The following is a 19,112-nucleotide window of genomic DNA, read 5'->3' as shown; positions in this document are numbered from 1 at the left end:
CCATTGAAATAGTATCCTCAATGGGAATTTTAAAGCAAGGACAATTTCGGGAATTACTTTACCAATTTAGCCTGGAATTTGTAATCTGAAATTCGATATGGGGTTTGTGACTGAACTGGTGAATTTTTTTGAGGGAAAATGGGATAACTCAAGAAGATCCTTTGGAGCTGGTGTTGGATGAAGTTAGTAAAATTCACTGGCTGCATCACTGGGTAAGCTTAATATATGTTTTTAAAATGTGATCTGTATAAAACTCTGACTTGTTTTCCTTTGTAGCTGTCTTATATTTCAGATGCCAATTTAACAAAAAAAACGTGTTTATTGAAAAAATCTAAATATAAAAAGTTTTAATATTATTTATAAGTTGTTTTGGGGAAGGAATGGTTTGTATATTTATATTTTTTAAGTAACACAAAAAAAGTATAGTATTTTTTATATAAGGAGGAACGTATTAAGGTATTTTTTTAATATAGTACTAGGGATTTCTCATTTGTATAATAATAAACCGTTCTCTCAATGACTCGTTGGGCATATTATCAGTTTCATTTGTATTTGATTCTGGTGAAACGTTCAATCCACTTGGAATGACTTCAGCTGCATGTAATATAGATTTACTTCATCTCTCTCTCATTTTGTTTTATTTAAAAGCTCACTTAAAAACTCTTAAACTCTTTATCTCTTCCTCGCTCTGGATTCGCACATGGCACTGCAGTTTCTCAGTTGTCGCCCAGCCCTCGGCCGGCTCTCTTCGACGCACGCAACGAAAGATGGAACCGCAGCGCACTTTGACCGACTTGCCTTTTGAGGTCCTTGATCTGATATACAAGGCTCTGGCTTTTAAGCCCCGTTACGAATACTGGCCAGAGTATACCGTCTATTGTTACTCAAAGGACAAGTTAAACTTGGCCGAAACCTGTGAATATCTGGGCCGGGCTTTTGCCCATCACAGTCGCAAAGTGTACAAGAAGGTGATGTATGACAGTTGTTATACTAATATACCTAAAAGGGAATATTCTGTTATTGTCTCACTTTGCGGCTTGACGGCAGTGGAGTATGTCGGCTCTCCGGGTTGCCATTGGAGCGTTGAGGTGGCCAAGGCGGTGGGCCAGTACTGTCCCAACTTGCAAAGGGTTCAATTTCAAGTGTACTTTGACAATGGCGAAGTTGTACTATCTATTTTACACAAGGCAAAGAACTCCATTAGAACTTTGAAATTTGGATACGATTCCAGTAGACCCTCGAGAATGGGTGCGCCTATAATGCATAAGATGCCAGATATGCCATTTCTAAGGAACTTGACCATCGATCGTTGCTATAATGAAGAAGGTAAGAATGAAACACTTTTTAAAAAACAACCTTTTATCCTTGAATTTAAGCTAGCCCTAAATCATAGGCAACATCAATTCCTCTCTTTGAACAGCTTACGAGATACAAAGATTTCTGAACATAGAAGAGCTTTACTTGTGTTCAGTTTACACCCTTAGAGAAGATCCCAAGCCACTAAATCTGTTCAAGGTGTGTGCTCCCCTGAAGAAACTCCGCCTGCTGACGGTCGTATGCATAAATATTATTTCTGACACAGATGAGGACGAGGCAATTCCCGAATTTCCCGCTCTTGAACACTTTAAACTGAGCTCTTGTATAATATCGATGGAATTTCCAAGCTGTCCCAAGCTCAAGATCCTTGATATATCATGCACTAAGTGCCACATTGAAGGCCTGGTCTGTAGATCGGTTCTAAAACAGGGCAAAGATCTGGAAAGATTGATTGTTAACAGTCGACCAGCCCAATTTGATAATGACAGTTTCCTGGAAGTGGTTCGAAAATTTCGAAAACTTCGTCACTTCGATGTGCCGATTCGAAAAATAAAATTCGATATGGGGTTTGTGACTGAACTGGTTAATGTTTTAAGGGAAAATGGAGTAACTCAAGAAGATCCTTTGGAGCTGGAGTTGGATGAAGTTAGTAAAATACACTGGCTGCATCACTGGGTAAGATTAATGTATTTTTGGAAAGAGATATCTATGTCTTAGACTTGTTTTCCTTTGCAGCTGTCTAATATTTCTGATGCCAATTTAATAAAAACACGTGTTTATTAGAAAAACGAAATATAAAATTTTTTAATATTATTTAAATGTTTATTTTTTGGTGAGGAATGGTTTAGAGTAAGTATAATATTTATTAATACAGGATATCCAACATTTCAAACATTCTTTGTTGGATTTCTCTTAGCCCTGCTTATCCTGTTAGATGGCAAAAGTTAATCGTTGTTCCATAAACTGGCTACCTTAGCCCCCTAAAAATCAACCCACCAGATGAGTAAGCCTAGGGAATTTGTTGAACCTCCTCGAAGCGAGTGTCCTGGCTGAAGAGGTGTATGTGTCTGTGTAATTTCGATGGCGTGTGCGTGCTAGTGTGAAATATTAGTTTGGTTTAGGCAGACAATGAATGCTTATTGATTTATTCAGTTTTAGAGATTTTATTAATTTCAAAGTGATATATTTTTGGAAAATGTTTAAATGAAAGAATAAAACTTTCATAAAAACTTTTAAAGTAATAGTAACTTTTACTTTGTTTTTAGGTTATTAAAGAATATTTAAAATATTAAATATTTTGATTATATTATTCTTTGACAAAAAAGCAACAAAAAGTAATAATTCATCTTAAGAAAAGATGAAAGAGTTCAGGCTTAATTATATCGGGACGGAAAGCAGTCAGGCTTTATTAACTTGGGACTCGTTGAACATTTGAGCTGTAATAAATATTTAATCAACATTTAAATCTATGAAATTAAGTTTAGCTTACCCATTTTTCTAATTCTGTATATCTGTGATAATTGCTTGCCCCAAGTAAAAAAGGATTATCCTGTGTGACCCCGTTTTGCCTTAGGATATCAACGATTTCCTCAACAAACTCTAGGTCGAAGACGACACCTCGGCTTGGCAGCTCGAAGAATCGCAGGTTTCGGCACGTTCGAATAACCTCTAGAAAATCTTCATTTCTATATGTTACTAGTTCACAATCGTAGAGTAAGCTTTCCAGGCTCTTTCCTTGGCTCAAAATCAATCGTTGAACTTCAGCGTGACTGTTAAATTGCGCACAAATAATGCTTAGCTTCTTCAATTGTAATACTGGCAGGTGGATTTTAGTTTCTTCAGAGGCAATAATTCTCACGCCCTGCAAGGCCAGAATCTGCAGTTTCTTTAGAGGTGCACAGAGTGCAAAAACATCAATAACATGTTTCGTTAAACTCCAGCACCGAATTTCAAGCTTTACCAAATTTTTAAATTTGTGTATGTGATAATCTAAGTGGAAAAGAAATAAAAATATGCGATATTTTTATACATATTTATATTTTTCTTACAGTTCTCAATGGGAATGTTCAAAATCTTAAGCTTTTCCAGCAAGGGCAATTCTGGAAGCTCATGAAGCATCTTAATATTCATTTCTGGAGATTTTGATTTTAACTTCAGTGTAAGATTAATAGCCCTCAGAGTATTCTGTCTCTGGCATATTAAAGATTTCACACAATCCACATTGTCCGTCTCGAAGACGAGCTTAACTTTTTCCAATTTTGAGCAGTGTAATGCAACCAAGTTGATAAACCCCTCATCAGAACTATGTCGAAAATTTTTTTTAATTTTTTTTATATTCGGTCCACAGCCTGGCAGAGTAAGCCGCCAATAGCACAATCTTTTTTTTTCATTTTCTGAGATGTGGTTGTATAAATTCCGACAATGATAGGCAAAGGCCTGGGCCAAAAACGGATGAGCTTGGGCCAAATGGAGTTTGTCCGTCATATCTCCACAACATTTAAATATAATATCGAGTATTTCTATTGGCAAATCCGTAATATTTGTTTTACACTCCATTTCAAACACCGAACTTTTCCTCAATGTGTCACTTCACAGCTGGCGAACAAAGAACTGATGTGGTCACGACTTTCTCGGAACACAAAAGTCTCTGTAGATAAAAGAGAGAGACAGAGAGGGTAATTAAACTAGCCGAAGAGTTAATACCCTAAAAGTTTTGAAAATAAATATTTTTTGTTAAGTGACAAAGGAATAAGCATAATAATATTTGTTATTATAGGATATCTAACGGATTAAGGTATTTTTTTAATATAAGACAAGGGGTTTCTGATTATTATAATAATAAACATTTCTCTCAATGGCTCGTTGGGCATATAATCAGTTTCTTTTAGATTTGATTTAGGTGGCCAATTCGCTTGGTACTTCCAGATTCTAAAATCAATGAGGCAAAGGCCTAGGCTTTCTTGATTTAAAAAATTTTGTATCAAAATTATTTCAGTAATTACAAATTATTTATATATGAACTTAATTAATTTAATTATTTTACAAATTTGTAAAAAGTTTGTCAAGAATAGTTGTGCTAAGGAAATAATAGTTAATCTAAAATAGGTTATTTAACACAACAAATTTTTTTATAAATTTTAAAAATCATAGAAAAAAAATGGTGTTTAGATTAATTAATTGATTAAAGTCTTCATTAAAATACCTTTAAACCTGAATATATTTTGATATTTTGTATGAAATATTATTGCCAAAAAGAATTAATCAAAAATCAATTGAATTAATTGACTTGAGCTGCATGAAATATGAATTTACTTCATCTTTCTCTCTCTCTTTGTTTTATTTAAAAGCTCTCTTAAACTCTTAAACTCTTAAGCTCTTTATCTCTTTCTCGCTTTGGATTCGCACATTGCACTGCAGTTTCTCAGTTGTCGTTAAGCTCTCGGCCGGCTCTCTTCGACGCACGCAACGAAAGATGGAACCGCAAAGGACTTTGACCGACTTACCCTTCGAGGTCCTCGATCTGATATTCAAGGCTCTGGCCTATAAGGACCTTCGCGGCCGCTGGCCACCGTATACCGTCTACCATTACTCAAAGGACAAGCTAAGCTTGGCCGAAACCTGCGAATATCTGGGCCAGGCTTTTGCCTATCACAGTCGCGATATTTACAAGAAGGCTATATATGACCGTTCATCCCCGTATATATCCGAAAGAGACTATTCGGTAATTGTCTCTCTTTGCGGCTCGACGGCAGTGGAGTATGTCGGATCTCCGGGTTGCAATTGGAGCGCTGAGGTGGCCAAGGCAGTGGGCCAGTATTGTCCCAACTTGCAAAGGGTTCGATTTCAAGTGTACTTGGACAATGGCGACATCCTAATATCTCTGATACACAAGGCAAAGAATGCCATCAAAAGCCTGGACTTTGGATATGCCAGCCACGACCCCCTAAGAATAGGTTCGAATATAATGCACAAAATACCAGAGCTGCCGCTGCTAAAAACCTTAACCTTAGATAGTTTTCGAGTTGACGAAGGTAAAAAGTACTTTTAAAATTATTTTTTTAATTTAACAATCTTTTGTCCTTAAAGTTAAAGGAGTGTTTTAATTTATCCTAAATCTTAAAATATTAAGAAACTTCAATACTTCTTTTTTGTGCAGCTTATGAGATACAAAGATTTTTGAGCATAGAAGAGCTCTTCTTGCAGTCACATTATTCCCATATAGAAGATCTCAAGACATTAAATCTGTTTAAGGTGTGTGCTCCCCTGAAGAAACTCCGAATACTGACGGTGATTGGGGTACACATCATTTCTGAGACAGATGAGGACGAGGCAATTCCAGAATTTCCCGCATTGGAACACTTTAAACTGAGCTCTTGTATAATATCGATGGAATTTCCAAGCTGTCCCAAGCTCAAGATCCTTGATATATCATGCACTAAGTGCCACATTGAAGGCCTGGTCTGCAAATCGGTTCTTAAACAGGGCAAAGATCTGGAAAGATTGATCGTTGAGAGTCGACCATCGCAATTTGATAATGAAAGTCTTTTGGAAGTGATACAAAAATTTCGTAAACTTCGATACTTTAATGTACCGATTCGGAAAATTAAATTTGATTTGCTCTATGCGACTGAACTGGTGAATGTTTTAAGGGAAAATGGAGTAACTAAAGAAGATCCTTTGGAGCTGGTGTTAGATGAAGTTAGCAAAATACATTGGCTGCATCACTGGGTAAGATTAATATATATTTTTGGAAATATATATTTATGACTCTGACTTGTTTTTCCTTTGCAGCTGTCGTATATATCTGGTTCCAACATAATAAAAGCACGTGTTTATTAGAAAAATTCAAATATAAAATGTTTAAATATTACTTAAAAGTTTATTTTTGGGTGAGGAATGGTTTTGAATAAATATAATATTTATTAATTCAGGATATCCAGCATTAATAACTTTTAATTTGTTTTTAGGTTATTAAACAATATTTAAAATATTACATATTTTGATTATATTATTCTTTGACAATAGTTAAGCAACAAGAAATAATAATTCATCTTAAGGAATGTCTTTGTTTAACTAGTTGTCCAGTAAAGAAAGTATACAGGGTATTATTAACTCGGGACTCGATGAACATTTGAGCTGTAATAAATATTTAATCAACATTTAAATCTATGGAATTAAGTCTTAACTTACCAATTCTACTACTTCTTCATATCTGTCGAATAAATCTAATGGCACAAGTAGGAAAGGATTATCCTCTGTGACCCCGTTTTGCCTCAGGATAACAAGGATTTCCTCAACACACTCAAGGTCGAAGATGAAGTCTTGCACTGGCAGCATACAGATTCTCAAGCTTCGGCATATTCGAATAACCTCTAGAAAATCTTCATTACTATATGATACTAGTTCACAATCGTAGCGTAAGCTTTCCAGGCTCTTTCCTTGGCTCAAAATGAATCGTTGAACTTCAGCGTGACTGTTATGTTGCTCACACGTAATGCTTAGCTTCTTCAATTGTAATACTGGCAGGTGGATTTTAGTTTGTTCAGAGGCAATAATTCTCACGCCCCTCAAGAACAGAATCTGCAGTTTCTTTAGAGGTGCACAGAGTGCAAAAACATCAATAACATGTTTCGTTAAACCCCAGCATCCAATTTCAAGTTTTACCAAATTTTTAAATTTCTGTATGTGATCATCTATGTGGAAAAGCAATTAAAATATTCTATATTTACATATATATTTATATTTTTCTTACAGTTCTCAATGGGAATGTTGGTAATTTTAAGCTCTTCCAGCAAGGGCAATTCTGGAAATTCATGAAGCATCTTAGTATTCAATTCTCGAGATTCTGATCTTAACATCAGTATAAGCCTAATAGCCTTTAGAGAATTCTGTCTCTGGCATATTAAAGATTTCACACAATCCACACTGTCCGTTTCGAAGCTGAGCTTAATTTTTTCCAATTTTGAGCAGTGTAGTGCAACCAAGTTGACAAGCTCCTCATCAGAACTATCTCGAATATTTTTGTGAATTGTTTTTATATTTGATCCACAGACTGGCAAAATAAACCGCCAAGAGCTCAAACTTATTTCTTTATCGTTTGAGATGCATTCGAACAAATTCCGACAATGATAGGCAAAGGCTTCTACCAAATACGGATGGGTTTGGGCCAAGTGGAGTTTGTTCGTCATATCTCCACAATATTTAAATAGAAGATCGAGAATTTCAACCGGCAAATTTGTTATATTTCTTGAACACTCCATTTCAATCACTGAACTTTTTCTCAATGTATCACTCGAGAGCTGGCAAACTGAGAACTGATGGACTGGTCATGACTTACTCGAAACACAAAAGTCTACTTAGATTAGAAAGAGTGTCTTTTGAAATGAGAGAGGCAGAAGGTAAATTAAGCAAGCCGACGAGGTAATACTCTTGCTTTCCTTAAATAATAGAACTTAAATTGAAAATATTAGATAAGTTTTCGATTTTGTGATACTGCAAACTACAAGTATCTGTTTTTGTTAATTAATATGCAATATTCTTCATTTGATATTGGAGACGAAAATGTTGTTGATTTTAACAAAAACTTAAAATGAATTATTTACAAACATTGATCCTACAGCCAAAGGCTTTTAGTAGTGTATGTTAAGAGAGGAATCGAGAGATAGGCGTTGAACATACAATTCTCTGGAATTAAGCAAAAAAAAAAAGGCAAGTAAAAAAAGCTGATAAGAAATAATTAATAATAATAATAAAATGAATATAAATTCAAATAAGAAATGCAACTGGGCACTTATTTTATTTCATGTTTTACATAATAATTTATTTATCTTATTATTATTACTGCAAAACGTACTGCATTACTTCTGTAATTATAAATACTCAACCTTTATTAATTCGGGATGTGATATAAATTTTAGCTGTAAAAATAAATATTAAATTAAAAATTATATATATTCTATTAGAGTATAACATACCCAGCGTAGTAGATGCTTATACTTTCTGTTATATTGGTTTACCTTGAGCACGAAAGGATTTTTCGGTGTAACCCCGTTTCCCCGCAGGATATCAACGATTTGCCTGACAAATTCAAGGTCTATCTTGACATTTAGGACAGGTAGGTAAAGGTATCGCAATTTTGGGAATGATTGAATAATATCTATAAATATTTCATTATTAAGGAAGCGTTCAAAGCTAAGGCTTTCCAGACTTCTTTCTTGGCTGAAAATTAATTGTTCCAAAGCTCCAACATTTTTTTCCACATTGTCCATTAAATCTATGGTTTTGAGTTTGAAGCACGCTGGAAATTCTATCAATATTTCACAACCCGAAAGGAGTAGCTCCTCCAAAGGTATAACTGACAGATGGACTTCATTTTGTTCGGTGGCGATAATCCTTACGTCTCTCAAATGCATTATTCGCAGTTTTTTTAGCGGTGCACAGAGTACCAAAATATCAATATCAATTCCAATATCAGAGCATCCAATTTGAAGTTCCACTAAATTTTCAAATTTCCGTATGTGATAATCTATGTACGAGGGAAATAAAGAAAGTAACACAAATATAAATGAATATATATCCCAATTTAGTACATTATAATTTTTCTTAGGACTTACAGTTATCAACGGGAATGTTGAAAATACAAAGCCTCTCCAATAAGGGAAGTTCAGGAAACTCGTGAAGCATCTTAGAATTCATTTTATTTAAGAGTACTTTTAGTTCAATATCTCTAAGAGTGCTTTGTACCTGGCATATTAAAGATTTCACCCAGGATATATCGTCCATAACGAAAAAGAGCTTAATTTTCTCCAATTTTGTACAGTGTAGTGAAATCAAGTCTGAAAGCTCTGCGTGATCATCAATATTGTTTGCAATACATCTGACAATTCCTTTTATATACGATCCGCAGACTGGCAGAATAGTCCGCCAAAAGCTCAAGCTTATTTCTGCATTGAAATATAAATATTCGATCGAATTCCGACAATGATAGACAAACCCCTGGACTAAATACGGATGTGTTACGGCCAAGTAGACTTTGTTCGTGCTATCTCCACAATATCCAAATAGAAGATCAAGTATTTCTAATGGCAAATCCGTTATATTTCTTTTACTCTCCATTTCAATAACCGAACTTTTCCTCAACGTTTCACTTGTGAACTGTGCGAAATGAGAACTGAATTGCATTCCTCGGCATCTAATATTTCATATACATATACTCACAACAGAGACTGCTATATACTCTTACATAATAAAGAGAGAAATAGAGAGACTGGAAATTAAACTAACCTCAATGAACCGACCAGTGAATACCCTTGAAAAATTCATGAATAAATAAAAATACATTTTGAAAAACTAAAAATATAAATCGAAAACTTTAGATTTTATAAAACAGCAAACTATAAGATTTTGCTTAGGTTTATTAAAAAGCAATATTCTATAGGAGATGATCATTTATTTTTTAAATTTCTTATAAATGTAATTATTTACAAACATCAAAAGCTAAATAACTTTTTCAAGGGTATGTATATAGAGAGAGGAAATATGTGTTATTGGCGTCTTATCTGATATTGACGTATTATTCCATAAAATAAACAGAAAGCTGTCATATATAATTATTAGTTATAATTTTTCAAATAAAAATTGTATGAATAAACCGTAAATTTATAATAATTATAATTAAATTTTAACAAAGTATATTTAAAGTAATAAATATTCATATTAAAGCACTTATTAAAAATTTCTCTTAAGGGAAGCCAATGTTAAACTTAATTTAAACAATCTTCATCCGTTTCGTTTATTAATATGAGCCCTATTATTTCGGGGCATGGCGTAAATTTGAGCTGTAATAAATATTACATTAAAAATGAGTTCACACAATTAATGTGTAACATACCCATTTCAGTACATCCTCGTAATTGAAATATCTGTCTACCTCAAGTACCAAAGGATTATTCGGTGTAACCTCGTTTTCAATCAGGATATCAACGCATTCCTTAACAAAGTCAAGGTTGAAGGAGACACTATAGTATGGCGGCCGAAAGGATCGCAGGTTGTGGCATACTCGAATAACCTCTAGAAATCGTTCATTATAACCCGGATAATAGTCACAGATATGGTACAAGCTTTCCAGGCTACTTCCTTGGCTCAAAATGAATCTGTGAACTACTGCGTTGGACATTTTTTCCTTAATGATAAAGGTTTTGAGATTAAAGCACACAGGAAGCTCATAAACTATGACACATCTTATAAGGCTTAGCTTCTCCATTGGTAATACCGTCATGTGGACATTATTTTTCTCAGAGCTGATAATGGTTACGTCTCTCAAAGTTAATATTCGCAGTTTCTTTAGAGGTGCACAGAGGGCCAAAATATCAATAGCAATATGTATTCGACCCTCACAGTCAAACATTGGATAATCACATCCAATATTAAGTTTAACCAAATTTTCAAATTTCTTTAGGTGATAATCTATGTTGAAAAAAAAAATAAAAATATGTGACATTTATATATATATTTATATTTTTCTTACAGTTCTCAATGGGAATGTTGACAATCTTAAGCTCTTCCAGCAAGGGCAATTCTGGAAATTCATGAAGCATCACAGTATTAATTTCTGGAGATTCTGATGTTAGTCTAAGATTAATAGCCCTCAGAGAATTCTGTCTCTGGCATATTAAAGATTTCACACAGGCCACACTGTCCGTTTCGAAGGTGAGCTTAATTTTTTCCAATTTTGAGCAGTGTAGTGCAATCAAATTGACAAGCTCTACTTCATCATGATCATTCTCCCGAATAACTCTGTCAATCTTTTTTATATTCGGTCCACAGCCTGGCAGAGTCAGCCGCCAATAGCACAAACTTTTTTTTTCATCTTCTGAGATGTGGTTGTATAAATTTCGACAATGATAGGCAAAGGCCTGGGCCAAATACGGATGAGCTTGGGCCAAATGGAGTTTGTTCGTCATATCTCCACAACATTCAAATAGAATATCGAGTATTTCTATTGGCAAGTCCGTAATATTTCTTTTACAATCCATTTCAATCACCGAACTTTTCCTCAATGTGTCACTTGTGAGCTGGCGAAATGAGAACTGATGTGGTCATGACTTACTCGAAACACAAAAGTCTTTTTAAATTAGAGAGAGTTTCTTTTAAATTAAGCAAGCCGACGAGGCAATACACTTGCTTGCCTTCAATAATAAAACTAAAATTAAATTGAAAATATTAGATAAGTTTTCGATTTTATGATACTGCAAACTACAAGTTTCTGTTTATGTTAATTAATATGCAATATTCTTCATTTGATATCGGGGACGAAAATGTTATTGTTTTAAAAAAAAAACGTAAATTTAATTATTTACAAACATTGATCCTACAACTAAAGAGCTTTTAGTAGTGTATGTTAAGAGAGGAAACGATATATAGGCACTGGACATACAATTCTCTGGAATTAAGCAAAAACAAAAATGGCAAGTAAAAAAAAGCTGATAAGATATAATAATAGAATACTACAAATTGGGCTTTTTAAAATAAACATAAATTCAAATAAGAAATGCAACTCGGCATTAATTTTATTTCATGTTTTAAATATTTAATATTATTACTTCAGTCTTTTTTGGAATAAAATATTCAACCTTTATTAATTCGGGATGTGATATAAATTAAAGCTGTAAAAACAAAAATTTTGTTATAAACTGGCTATATACTTAAATATAATGAAGAGATAGAGAGTCATAGAGAGAATGGAAATTAAACTAACCGCAATGAACCGACTAGTGAACTCCCTTGAAAAATTAGTGAATAAATAAAAATAATATAAATTGTAAACGTTCGATTTTATAAAACAGCAAACTATAAGATTTTGCTTAGGTTTATTAAAAATCAATATTCTATAGAGATGATCATTTATTTCTTAAATTTCTCATAAATAGAATTATTTACAAACATCAATTCCACAGCTAAATAACTTTTTCAAGGGTATATAAAGAGAGAAAATCTTTTTATGGCGTCAACTACATTATTTTATCAAATAAATAGAAAGCTGATAACAAAAATAAATAGAACCTTTTATATACTAAAGCTTGGGCTTTTTAAGTAAATAAATTCAAATAAAAGTCGTTATCTGCTTTTGAGTTTCTTGTTTAAAATATGTATTTATTTATCTTATTTTATATTACATTTTCAAGTCGAAGCCTAATCAATTCCGAATTTGCTGTTAGACTGAGCTGTAAATAAATAAAAAGCCAAGTTTAGAAAACCCCTTTTTGCCCTCGACTAACCTTACTCACCCAATGTCGCAGCCATTTGAACTTAAAATACTGGTCTAGCACCAGTTCCAAAGGATCATTAGGTTGGAGACCGTTTTCTTTCAATATATCCACAATTTCACGCACAAAATCTAGAGTAAACTTTACCTTTCGAATGGCAAGTTTCAGGTATATTAATTTCCTACAGCCTTGGATTAACTCAAGAAACCCCTGGTTATCATATGGCGTGTAGTGGCGAAAGAAGACTAGTCTTTCCAAAGATTCTCCCTGATTTAAGATCGATTTTCGAACTGAACCCTCACTGTCGTATATCCAATTTTCTTTGAGTGTAAATGATTTCAACTTGGGACAAGTTGGAAAGTCCATGGCAATGTCGCAATACGCTAATTTCAGCTCTTCCAGGGCCATCAAGGGAGACTTCAAGTCGGTGTCCTCGGAGGCTATACTAACAGCAACTACACTGAGAGAACGTAATTTATTTAGGGGTGCACAAATGGAAAAATATTAATAGTGGGAAAATATTGAAGGCGCAGAGGGATTTTCGGGTCGAATTGTCTAAAAACTTCAAATTCAAGCTCCTCTAAGTTAATAAATTTCTGTAAATGCAAAACTGAGAAACAATAAAAACTATATTAGAAATTGTTATTAAGAAAATAAAGAGCAATATTAAATTAATAAATATTATTAATATAAAATTAAAAATGTAGTCTTATACATTCAATTACAAATAAGGATTTTTGTTTATTTTAAAATTCAAGTTGAGACTTGAAAATATATTTTTATTAAACCCACAGACCTACCATCTTCAATGTGAATATTCCTTAGTTTAAGTACTCTTAGTAGGGACATTTCCGGCATATCCTTAACCAATTTTGGTAGAATTTTCTGATCTCTGGCATACCACAAGTAGACAGACCTCAGATTATCTTTCATCTACCAAATAAATGACATCACAGAGTCCACACTTTCCATGCAAATTCTCAATTTAATCCTTTGCAAATTGGAGCAATGCAAAGCCACCAAATCTCTCAACTCATGATCGTTGGAAATGTGTATATATTCAGAGAGCTCATTCACATTCCAACCACAGAGCGGCAGTATAATGCGCCAGCTTTCCAACCGTATGGGACTGAGTGCTGGTATTATCTTGAAGTCATTCCGACTGTGGTAGACAAAGGCTTGGCCTAAACACCGATTGGTCTGGGCCAAGTTCACTTTATCGGCTAAAACTTGGCAGTATTTATATATGAGATCGAGCACTTCCAGCGGTAGGCTCTCCATCGTAGTACTCTTCGGCGGAGAGTGCAATGCAAACTGAGGCGGAAAAGCTTTTGCTTCGACCGAAGCTCACAGAAATTAAGAGACACAAAAAAAGAAAGAGAGAAGAGTGAGGTAAGACGAAATCTTTCTTCGCTCTTAGGCTTAAGTGCTGTTGCACCGAAGATTTCATCATAATTCTTGGTGATTTCCAAGACAAACAAATATGCCAAACATATTCGCTTTATTTAAAAAATAAATATATTTATTAATTAATTGAACCTGTAAGAAATCGGAGTATTTATTTTTTACTGCAGCCTTATTAATTACAGTTTTTTTTTGCTGATGACTGCATTTTATGGCCACTTACTTGGCCAAAAACATCAAGCAAAGTAATGTAGATTACCGTTATTATGCCCCTGTTGTGCAGCCACCCCTTGTGACAACACCCACACCTTAGAGCCAGCGACAAAAAAATTGCAAACAAACAACCCACCATGTCTGAGTCCAGACAATTTGGCCTTCTTTCCCAAACCAAAAACTTCGCTAATTTGTAATGTTACACAGGCAAACAGTAAACTGCAGCGGGTTAAGGGAGGAGTACAGGGTTAAGGGATCACAAAAACAAATTTTGGAATATTTTTGTTTTAATAAAAAACCATTAATATTAAGTTTAATATTAATATTAGTTTAAATACTCTTAAATTAAGTTAAAAACAAAAGAATAAACACAATTTTTTATATAAAACTTTCAAGTTTATACTATTTTCTTCATGTGTACAGTTTTGCTGACACTTTTGATGCCCGTTGCGTGATAAGGACGGACCAGATGAGACGGTGACGCAATGCGGTGCAGCATGGAGGTCAATAAACCATGCTGAATGTTTGTAGGATCGGCGTTAAATTGCACAAAAAAAGGGTTGAAAAGCTTGCACAAGGGATAGCACTTGAGTTTTTGAGCACAAAAGCAGACACATGGAAAGCGTCAGCAACAAAGGGGAGGTGGGAAATTTACAAATGCAATAAATAAAAATAAAACAAAATTATTTTAAACAAAATACTGGCATATATTTTATTTTTTTTATATAGAAAAAAAAGCAGCTATTGGAAAAGTAAGTAAAGTAAAAATATAAAAAAAGAAATATATAAAATATAAATTAATAAAAATAATATATTAAATAGTTTTCTAAGGTATATTCTCATCATCTAAAAAAGTAATACAAATTGTGATTCATCTCTTAATGTAATTATAAAATAAATATAGCGATTTTCCTTAAATAAAGTCTATTAATCAACTTTTTATCTTATGATTTAAAATTTTTAAAAGGAGTTTACTAAACTCCTACTATTAATATACCTAATTTTTAGTTTCTACCTTTTCTTTAAGCAATTTTCAATTCCTAAGAATGGTTTTGGCCACACATATTTACCATCAAACAGAGATATTTTCCGTTTGCAAAATGTGCACCTGTTCCTAGCATTCCTTTTTCCCTTTTCCCCTATTTATTTTCCAATTTCTGTTGCCAAAAATAAATGTGAGTCCCCTGCCAGCTGTAATTTTTGCAACAAGGATAATTTGTCATTGAAAGCACCCCCACCATTGTGGCAAAAGGGGGTTGCAACTTGCATGTTGCAACCTGCTACCTGCAACTGTGACTCACCTCACCTAGTTTCCACTGCGGAAATGGAGTGGAAATGCAGGGAGTTGCACAATAGGCCGCCTGAAGTGTCTTTTGCCACTTTGCAACTTTCTCCATTTCCCCGGTATTAGCGCACACACACACACACACCTTCTCTCGCTCCAGAACTTTCTCTGGAACGAAGAAGAAAATGAAGCCGGTCTAAGGAAAACCCGCCCAACCGGCTCTCGGGAAATTTGTCTAAGCAAATATTGCGCTTGCAGGTAAAGTGCAACTAGTTTTTCCAGAACAAGGGGGAAAACTTGCAATGGCAATGACCCAACAGGCTTTTAGCCTTGAATCTGCTGCAAGTGGAATGAAAAACCAGTTGGTGTGGATCAGAGGCAAAGCTAGAAAATGTAGTTTTTCACTTGTTAGGAAATGAATATAATTTTGGGAATAATGTTATTTAATTTTTGTACACCAAAGATTTCAGTTACACAAATTTTGTGTATATATTTTTATTAAGGGAAATTAATTAAAGATAATTAGAAGTGCTTTGTTGATCAAAGCTACCCTTAGTTTAGCGCTTTACAGCTCACAAAGTGTCCTTAACATAAGTCTCTATTATTTAACCTCCGTTTATAAGCTCAAAGTTACGAAAATATAATCTTTTTTATTACTTCTCTAAGACCTTCATTTATTTTTCCTTTTCCCAAAAAACTCAAAAACCATGCCCTTGGTCAAGTCCAATGCAATTGCTGCCAGAAAAGCTTCGAATTTGTTATTAAAACTATACAATTTCTGGTTGGCATCTTAATGGGGCCCTTGTCTCGACGCTATGACGCCAAATGAGCTGTCAGCACCGAACCACTACCCCCCAATTACCACCCCCCAAAAGCCACCCAGAAGTCCTCTGGCGCATTGATAAGACAACTTTTACTTTAGTGAGCAGCAGTGGTGAGCAGCAGAATTTTCTAGTTTTCACTTGTCACACAGAAGACGCGGGTGTTTGGGGTTAACTTGCAGTTGGAGTTGGGGCTTTCGGTGCCCTTTTTTCCTGGGCGCGGCACTTTCTAATAGTGTGGGGGAGCCATCAAATGAGTCAACAACAAAAGTGCAAATAAGCCAAAGGGAAAAGAGCGAAAGGCAATAGGAGGAGTGAGAGCAGAGTGCAGCGGGAGCCAAGAACCGACGACGACGACTCCTGGGGCCAAAGCAAGCGGTAGGGGTAGGTCAACCACCAGACATTGAACCCAGCACAAACACAGACACACACACACACACACAGCAAAGCAAACTTCCGTTGAGAGCGCTAACCAGAGAAAATGCGGAGAGAAATAGAAAGAGAGCCGCTCGTCAAGGGGATCGTGGAGGTTGGGGCAGAAAGCGTGCAGCACGTGAGTAACTTGCACAACAGTAAGAGGGAGACAGAATAAGCACAAGCAGTGCAATGTCTGCCTTGGTGAGCGAAAGAGAAAACCAAACAGGAAAGCTCGGTGACGATTCTTCAAGTACCCTGTAAAGAAGTAATTTATTTGTATTTAATACTTCGAGCCGGATAAATGGTTTAAGAAGAAATTGTTTAAGTGTTGTAATTACCACATAAATGTTGATTAAACTATTAATAATTTAATGTTGATTAAACTATTAATAATTGGTAACAACTTTTCGTTTATTTTAATTTTTATCGAGTTGGAGTAAGGAGTATTAAAAGTGCTGAATTAACTAAACAACATCGGCTCGGTCGTTGCCTAGCATCGTCGTGGTCGTCGTCGTCATCGTCGCATTTTACGCTAGTTTAGTGGGTTGAGTGACACAGACACAGTTTGCGGCCAGAGCGAGACGGGTGGGCGGTGCGAACGGGAGGGCGCAAGCGAACGAGTTTGCAATTGTGGAGTTTTGGTGGGGATGGGGGAAGCAGTTGCGATTTTGTAATCGCAAGCCAAGTGGCGACACAGGGTTGCCACTTCTATCAGTATGAAAAAATCAGTGACGACTAGATTCAACTAGGCATTAAAATATTTTCTAGTTATTATATTTTTTAGTACATTTTCTTTAAGTAAGTAAATTAATAGTTGTACATTTTATTACCTTGAAATATAATAGTGATAGATTCTACTCTTGAATACCCTTGCCTCTTAAAAGTATATTATGGAATTTTTAACTTTATTTTAAGTTACCTTTAATAACAAATTTATTTTTATTAATAGAAATTATATGATCAAAACATTCCATTTAAGCTTTTCAATACTCTCACCATCTGGCTACGCTTAACCCATGCCTTATAAAATATTTATGATAAGGAAAGAGCTGGAAAACAGCGAAAAGCGTGCATATTGCAAGCACAAAAAAAAAAAAAAGAAAATGCCAAGTGATAAAGAAAAACTCCCCGAACGACCACTGCAGTTCTCCTCTGCCCTTCTTTCTTTTTTCCATATTCCTCCTTTCCCTTCATTCTCCATCATTCCATCATTCCTTTCTTCACTCTCTCTCTCTCTCTTTCTCTTTCTGTCTCCATTTTCATCTCCCATTCCAGAAACGAAGGCCCAACTCCGCGCTCAAGTTATGTTTCGGGATGTGGAGTATACCACTAGGATGGATGGATAGCTCACACAGATACGCTGCTTTTCCTGTCTGCAAGTGTGTGTTATGTGTGTGTGTGTGTGTACGTGTGAGACGAAGCGAATCGAGTCGAGAGTAGAGTAGGACAAAAGGGAGACACAATTTTGGTAGCAATGACCTTCACCGCGTTGTTCAAGTTGTCGTTGTTGTTGTCGTTTTTTGTTGTTGCTGCAGCTCCAGCACACAGACACACACACACACAAAGCGGCACACGAAAGCAAATGCAGATAAAGAGAGCGATAGAGGGAGAGAGTGGGAGCGAGGAAGACGGAATAAATGATGCATGAGTGCAGATGGTTGTGGAGTTTGTTTTGTTGTTTTGTGCGGGACATGGGGCGGTGGGTGCTTTTGGCCGCTAGGTGCCGCATTCGCATGCCACCCACCTCCTCCTAGATTTTGGGAACACATAAAAAAAATTCTTTATATTGTATTTGAAATATATTCTATAATATGCAAATATTTCAACCTATTTTTGACCGCATAATTAAGTAAAATATTATTTTACCCTAATAGATGATTTTTGATTAAAACCAAGGATGAGCAACAAAGAATAAATATTTATAAAAATAAAAAAATAATTACAGCAGAATTTTAGGATTTATTAAAGACAATTTAACGTAAATTTGTTATTTACCCATTAACATTACTAAAAATGTTACAATAATTATGTAACCATTAATTCCCTGCACAAAGAGAGGTGTATTTATATAAATTTCAAGGTTTCTTCCCTAAAATTCCCAACCAGTTTTAGTATTTATTAAGGCAAAGCCACCAAGAATATCAAATAATAGTTTTCTCTTACAATATCTTTGTGGGCTTTTTACAAAAATTATATCGCTTTTCCTTATTTTTTATCAGTGTAGTATCGAACCCCCCCTAGCTCCCCCGCTTGTTGTCAGCGCTTTTCCCGCTCGCTTTTCACTGCACAAATTGAACGTATAAAAGATAAAAGTGCTTTTGTGCTGCTGCCATTGAAAATGGAGTTGTGTGTGGAAAAGGGGCTGCACAGGAGGTGGGTTTTGGTGGAAGG

At 35.0% G+C, this 19,112-nt stretch overlaps 7 protein-coding genes across 8 annotated transcripts; 2 read left to right on the top strand and 5 right to left on the bottom strand.

Annotated features, from left to right (window-relative positions):
- The first annotated feature begins 742 nt into the window (after positions 1-742).
- Positions 743-2,130, top strand: LOC108080566 (uncharacterized). Its single transcript, XM_017175372.3, has 3 exons — positions 743-1,326; positions 1,421-1,992; positions 2,053-2,130. Exons 1-3 carry the CDS (start codon positions 768-770, stop codon positions 2,098-2,100), a joined length of 1,179 nt encoding a protein of 392 aa, XP_017030861.1. The 5' UTR covers positions 743-767; the 3' UTR covers positions 2,101-2,130.
- Positions 2,131-2,472: 342 nt separating this feature from the next.
- On the bottom strand, positions 2,473-3,910 carry LOC108080635 (uncharacterized). The gene is made up of 3 exons (XM_017175458.3): positions 3,366-3,910; positions 2,807-3,306; positions 2,473-2,753 (listed from the first exon to the last, which is right to left on the bottom strand). The coding sequence occupies exons 1-3, from the start codon at positions 3,871-3,873 to the stop codon at positions 2,691-2,693; spliced, it is 1,071 nt and encodes a 356-aa protein (XP_017030947.2). The 5' UTR covers positions 3,874-3,910; the 3' UTR covers positions 2,473-2,690.
- An 852-nt stretch (positions 3,911-4,762) lies between these two features.
- Positions 4,763-6,194, top strand: LOC108080632 (uncharacterized). Its single transcript, XM_017175456.2, has 3 exons — positions 4,763-5,348; positions 5,474-6,045; positions 6,109-6,194. Exons 1-3 carry the CDS (start codon positions 4,790-4,792, stop codon positions 6,154-6,156), a joined length of 1,179 nt encoding a protein of 392 aa, XP_017030945.1. The 5' UTR covers positions 4,763-4,789; the 3' UTR covers positions 6,157-6,194.
- On the bottom strand, positions 6,177-7,638 carry LOC108080612 (uncharacterized). Its single transcript, XM_017175436.3, has 3 exons — positions 7,070-7,638; positions 6,508-7,010; positions 6,177-6,453 (listed from the first exon to the last, which is right to left on the bottom strand). Exons 1-3 carry the CDS (start codon positions 7,575-7,577, stop codon positions 6,391-6,393), a joined length of 1,074 nt encoding a protein of 357 aa, XP_017030925.1. The 5' UTR covers positions 7,578-7,638; the 3' UTR covers positions 6,177-6,390.
- A 439-nt stretch (positions 7,639-8,077) lies between these two features.
- On the bottom strand, positions 8,078-9,500 carry LOC108080593 (uncharacterized). The gene is made up of 3 exons (XM_017175401.3): positions 8,931-9,500; positions 8,292-8,842; positions 8,078-8,234 (listed from the first exon to the last, which is right to left on the bottom strand). The coding sequence occupies exons 1-3, from the start codon at positions 9,496-9,498 to the stop codon at positions 8,187-8,189; spliced, it is 1,167 nt and encodes a 388-aa protein (XP_017030890.2). The 5' UTR covers positions 9,499-9,500; the 3' UTR covers positions 8,078-8,186.
- Positions 9,501-9,713: 213 nt separating this feature from the next.
- LOC108080591 (uncharacterized) lies at positions 9,714-11,535 on the bottom strand. Its single transcript, XM_017175399.3, has 3 exons — positions 10,844-11,535; positions 10,208-10,782; positions 9,714-10,154 (listed from the first exon to the last, which is right to left on the bottom strand). Exons 1-3 carry the CDS (start codon positions 11,349-11,351, stop codon positions 10,080-10,082), a joined length of 1,158 nt encoding a protein of 385 aa, XP_017030888.1. The 5' UTR covers positions 11,352-11,535; the 3' UTR covers positions 9,714-10,079.
- Positions 11,536-12,438: 903 nt separating this feature from the next.
- On the bottom strand, positions 12,439-13,663 carry LOC108080568 (uncharacterized). 2 transcript variants are annotated; one of them, XM_041775373.2, is made up of 3 exons: positions 13,382-13,663; positions 12,603-13,036; positions 12,439-12,539 (listed from the first exon to the last, which is right to left on the bottom strand). In XM_041775373.2, exons 1-3 carry the CDS (start codon positions 13,512-13,514, stop codon positions 12,483-12,485), a joined length of 624 nt encoding a protein of 207 aa, XP_041631307.1. In that variant the 5' UTR covers positions 13,515-13,663; the 3' UTR covers positions 12,439-12,482. The 2 variants fall into 2 exon arrangements, 1 of the variants encoding a protein (XP_041631307.1); XR_011444903.1 differs by lacking the exon at positions 12,439-12,539 and having other exon boundaries at positions 12,997-13,191; positions 13,382-13,516.
- Positions 13,664-19,112: the final 5,449 nt, after the last annotated feature.

This window comes from Drosophila kikkawai, chromosome 3L (genome assembly GCF_030179895.1).
Source record: "Drosophila kikkawai strain 14028-0561.14 chromosome 3L, DkikHiC1v2, whole genome shotgun sequence".
Lineage (NCBI taxonomy): Eukaryota > Metazoa > Arthropoda > Insecta > Diptera > Drosophilidae > Drosophila > Drosophila kikkawai.
Note: the sequence above shows the minus strand (reverse complement) of the source record. Positions and strands in the feature narration are given on the sequence as shown.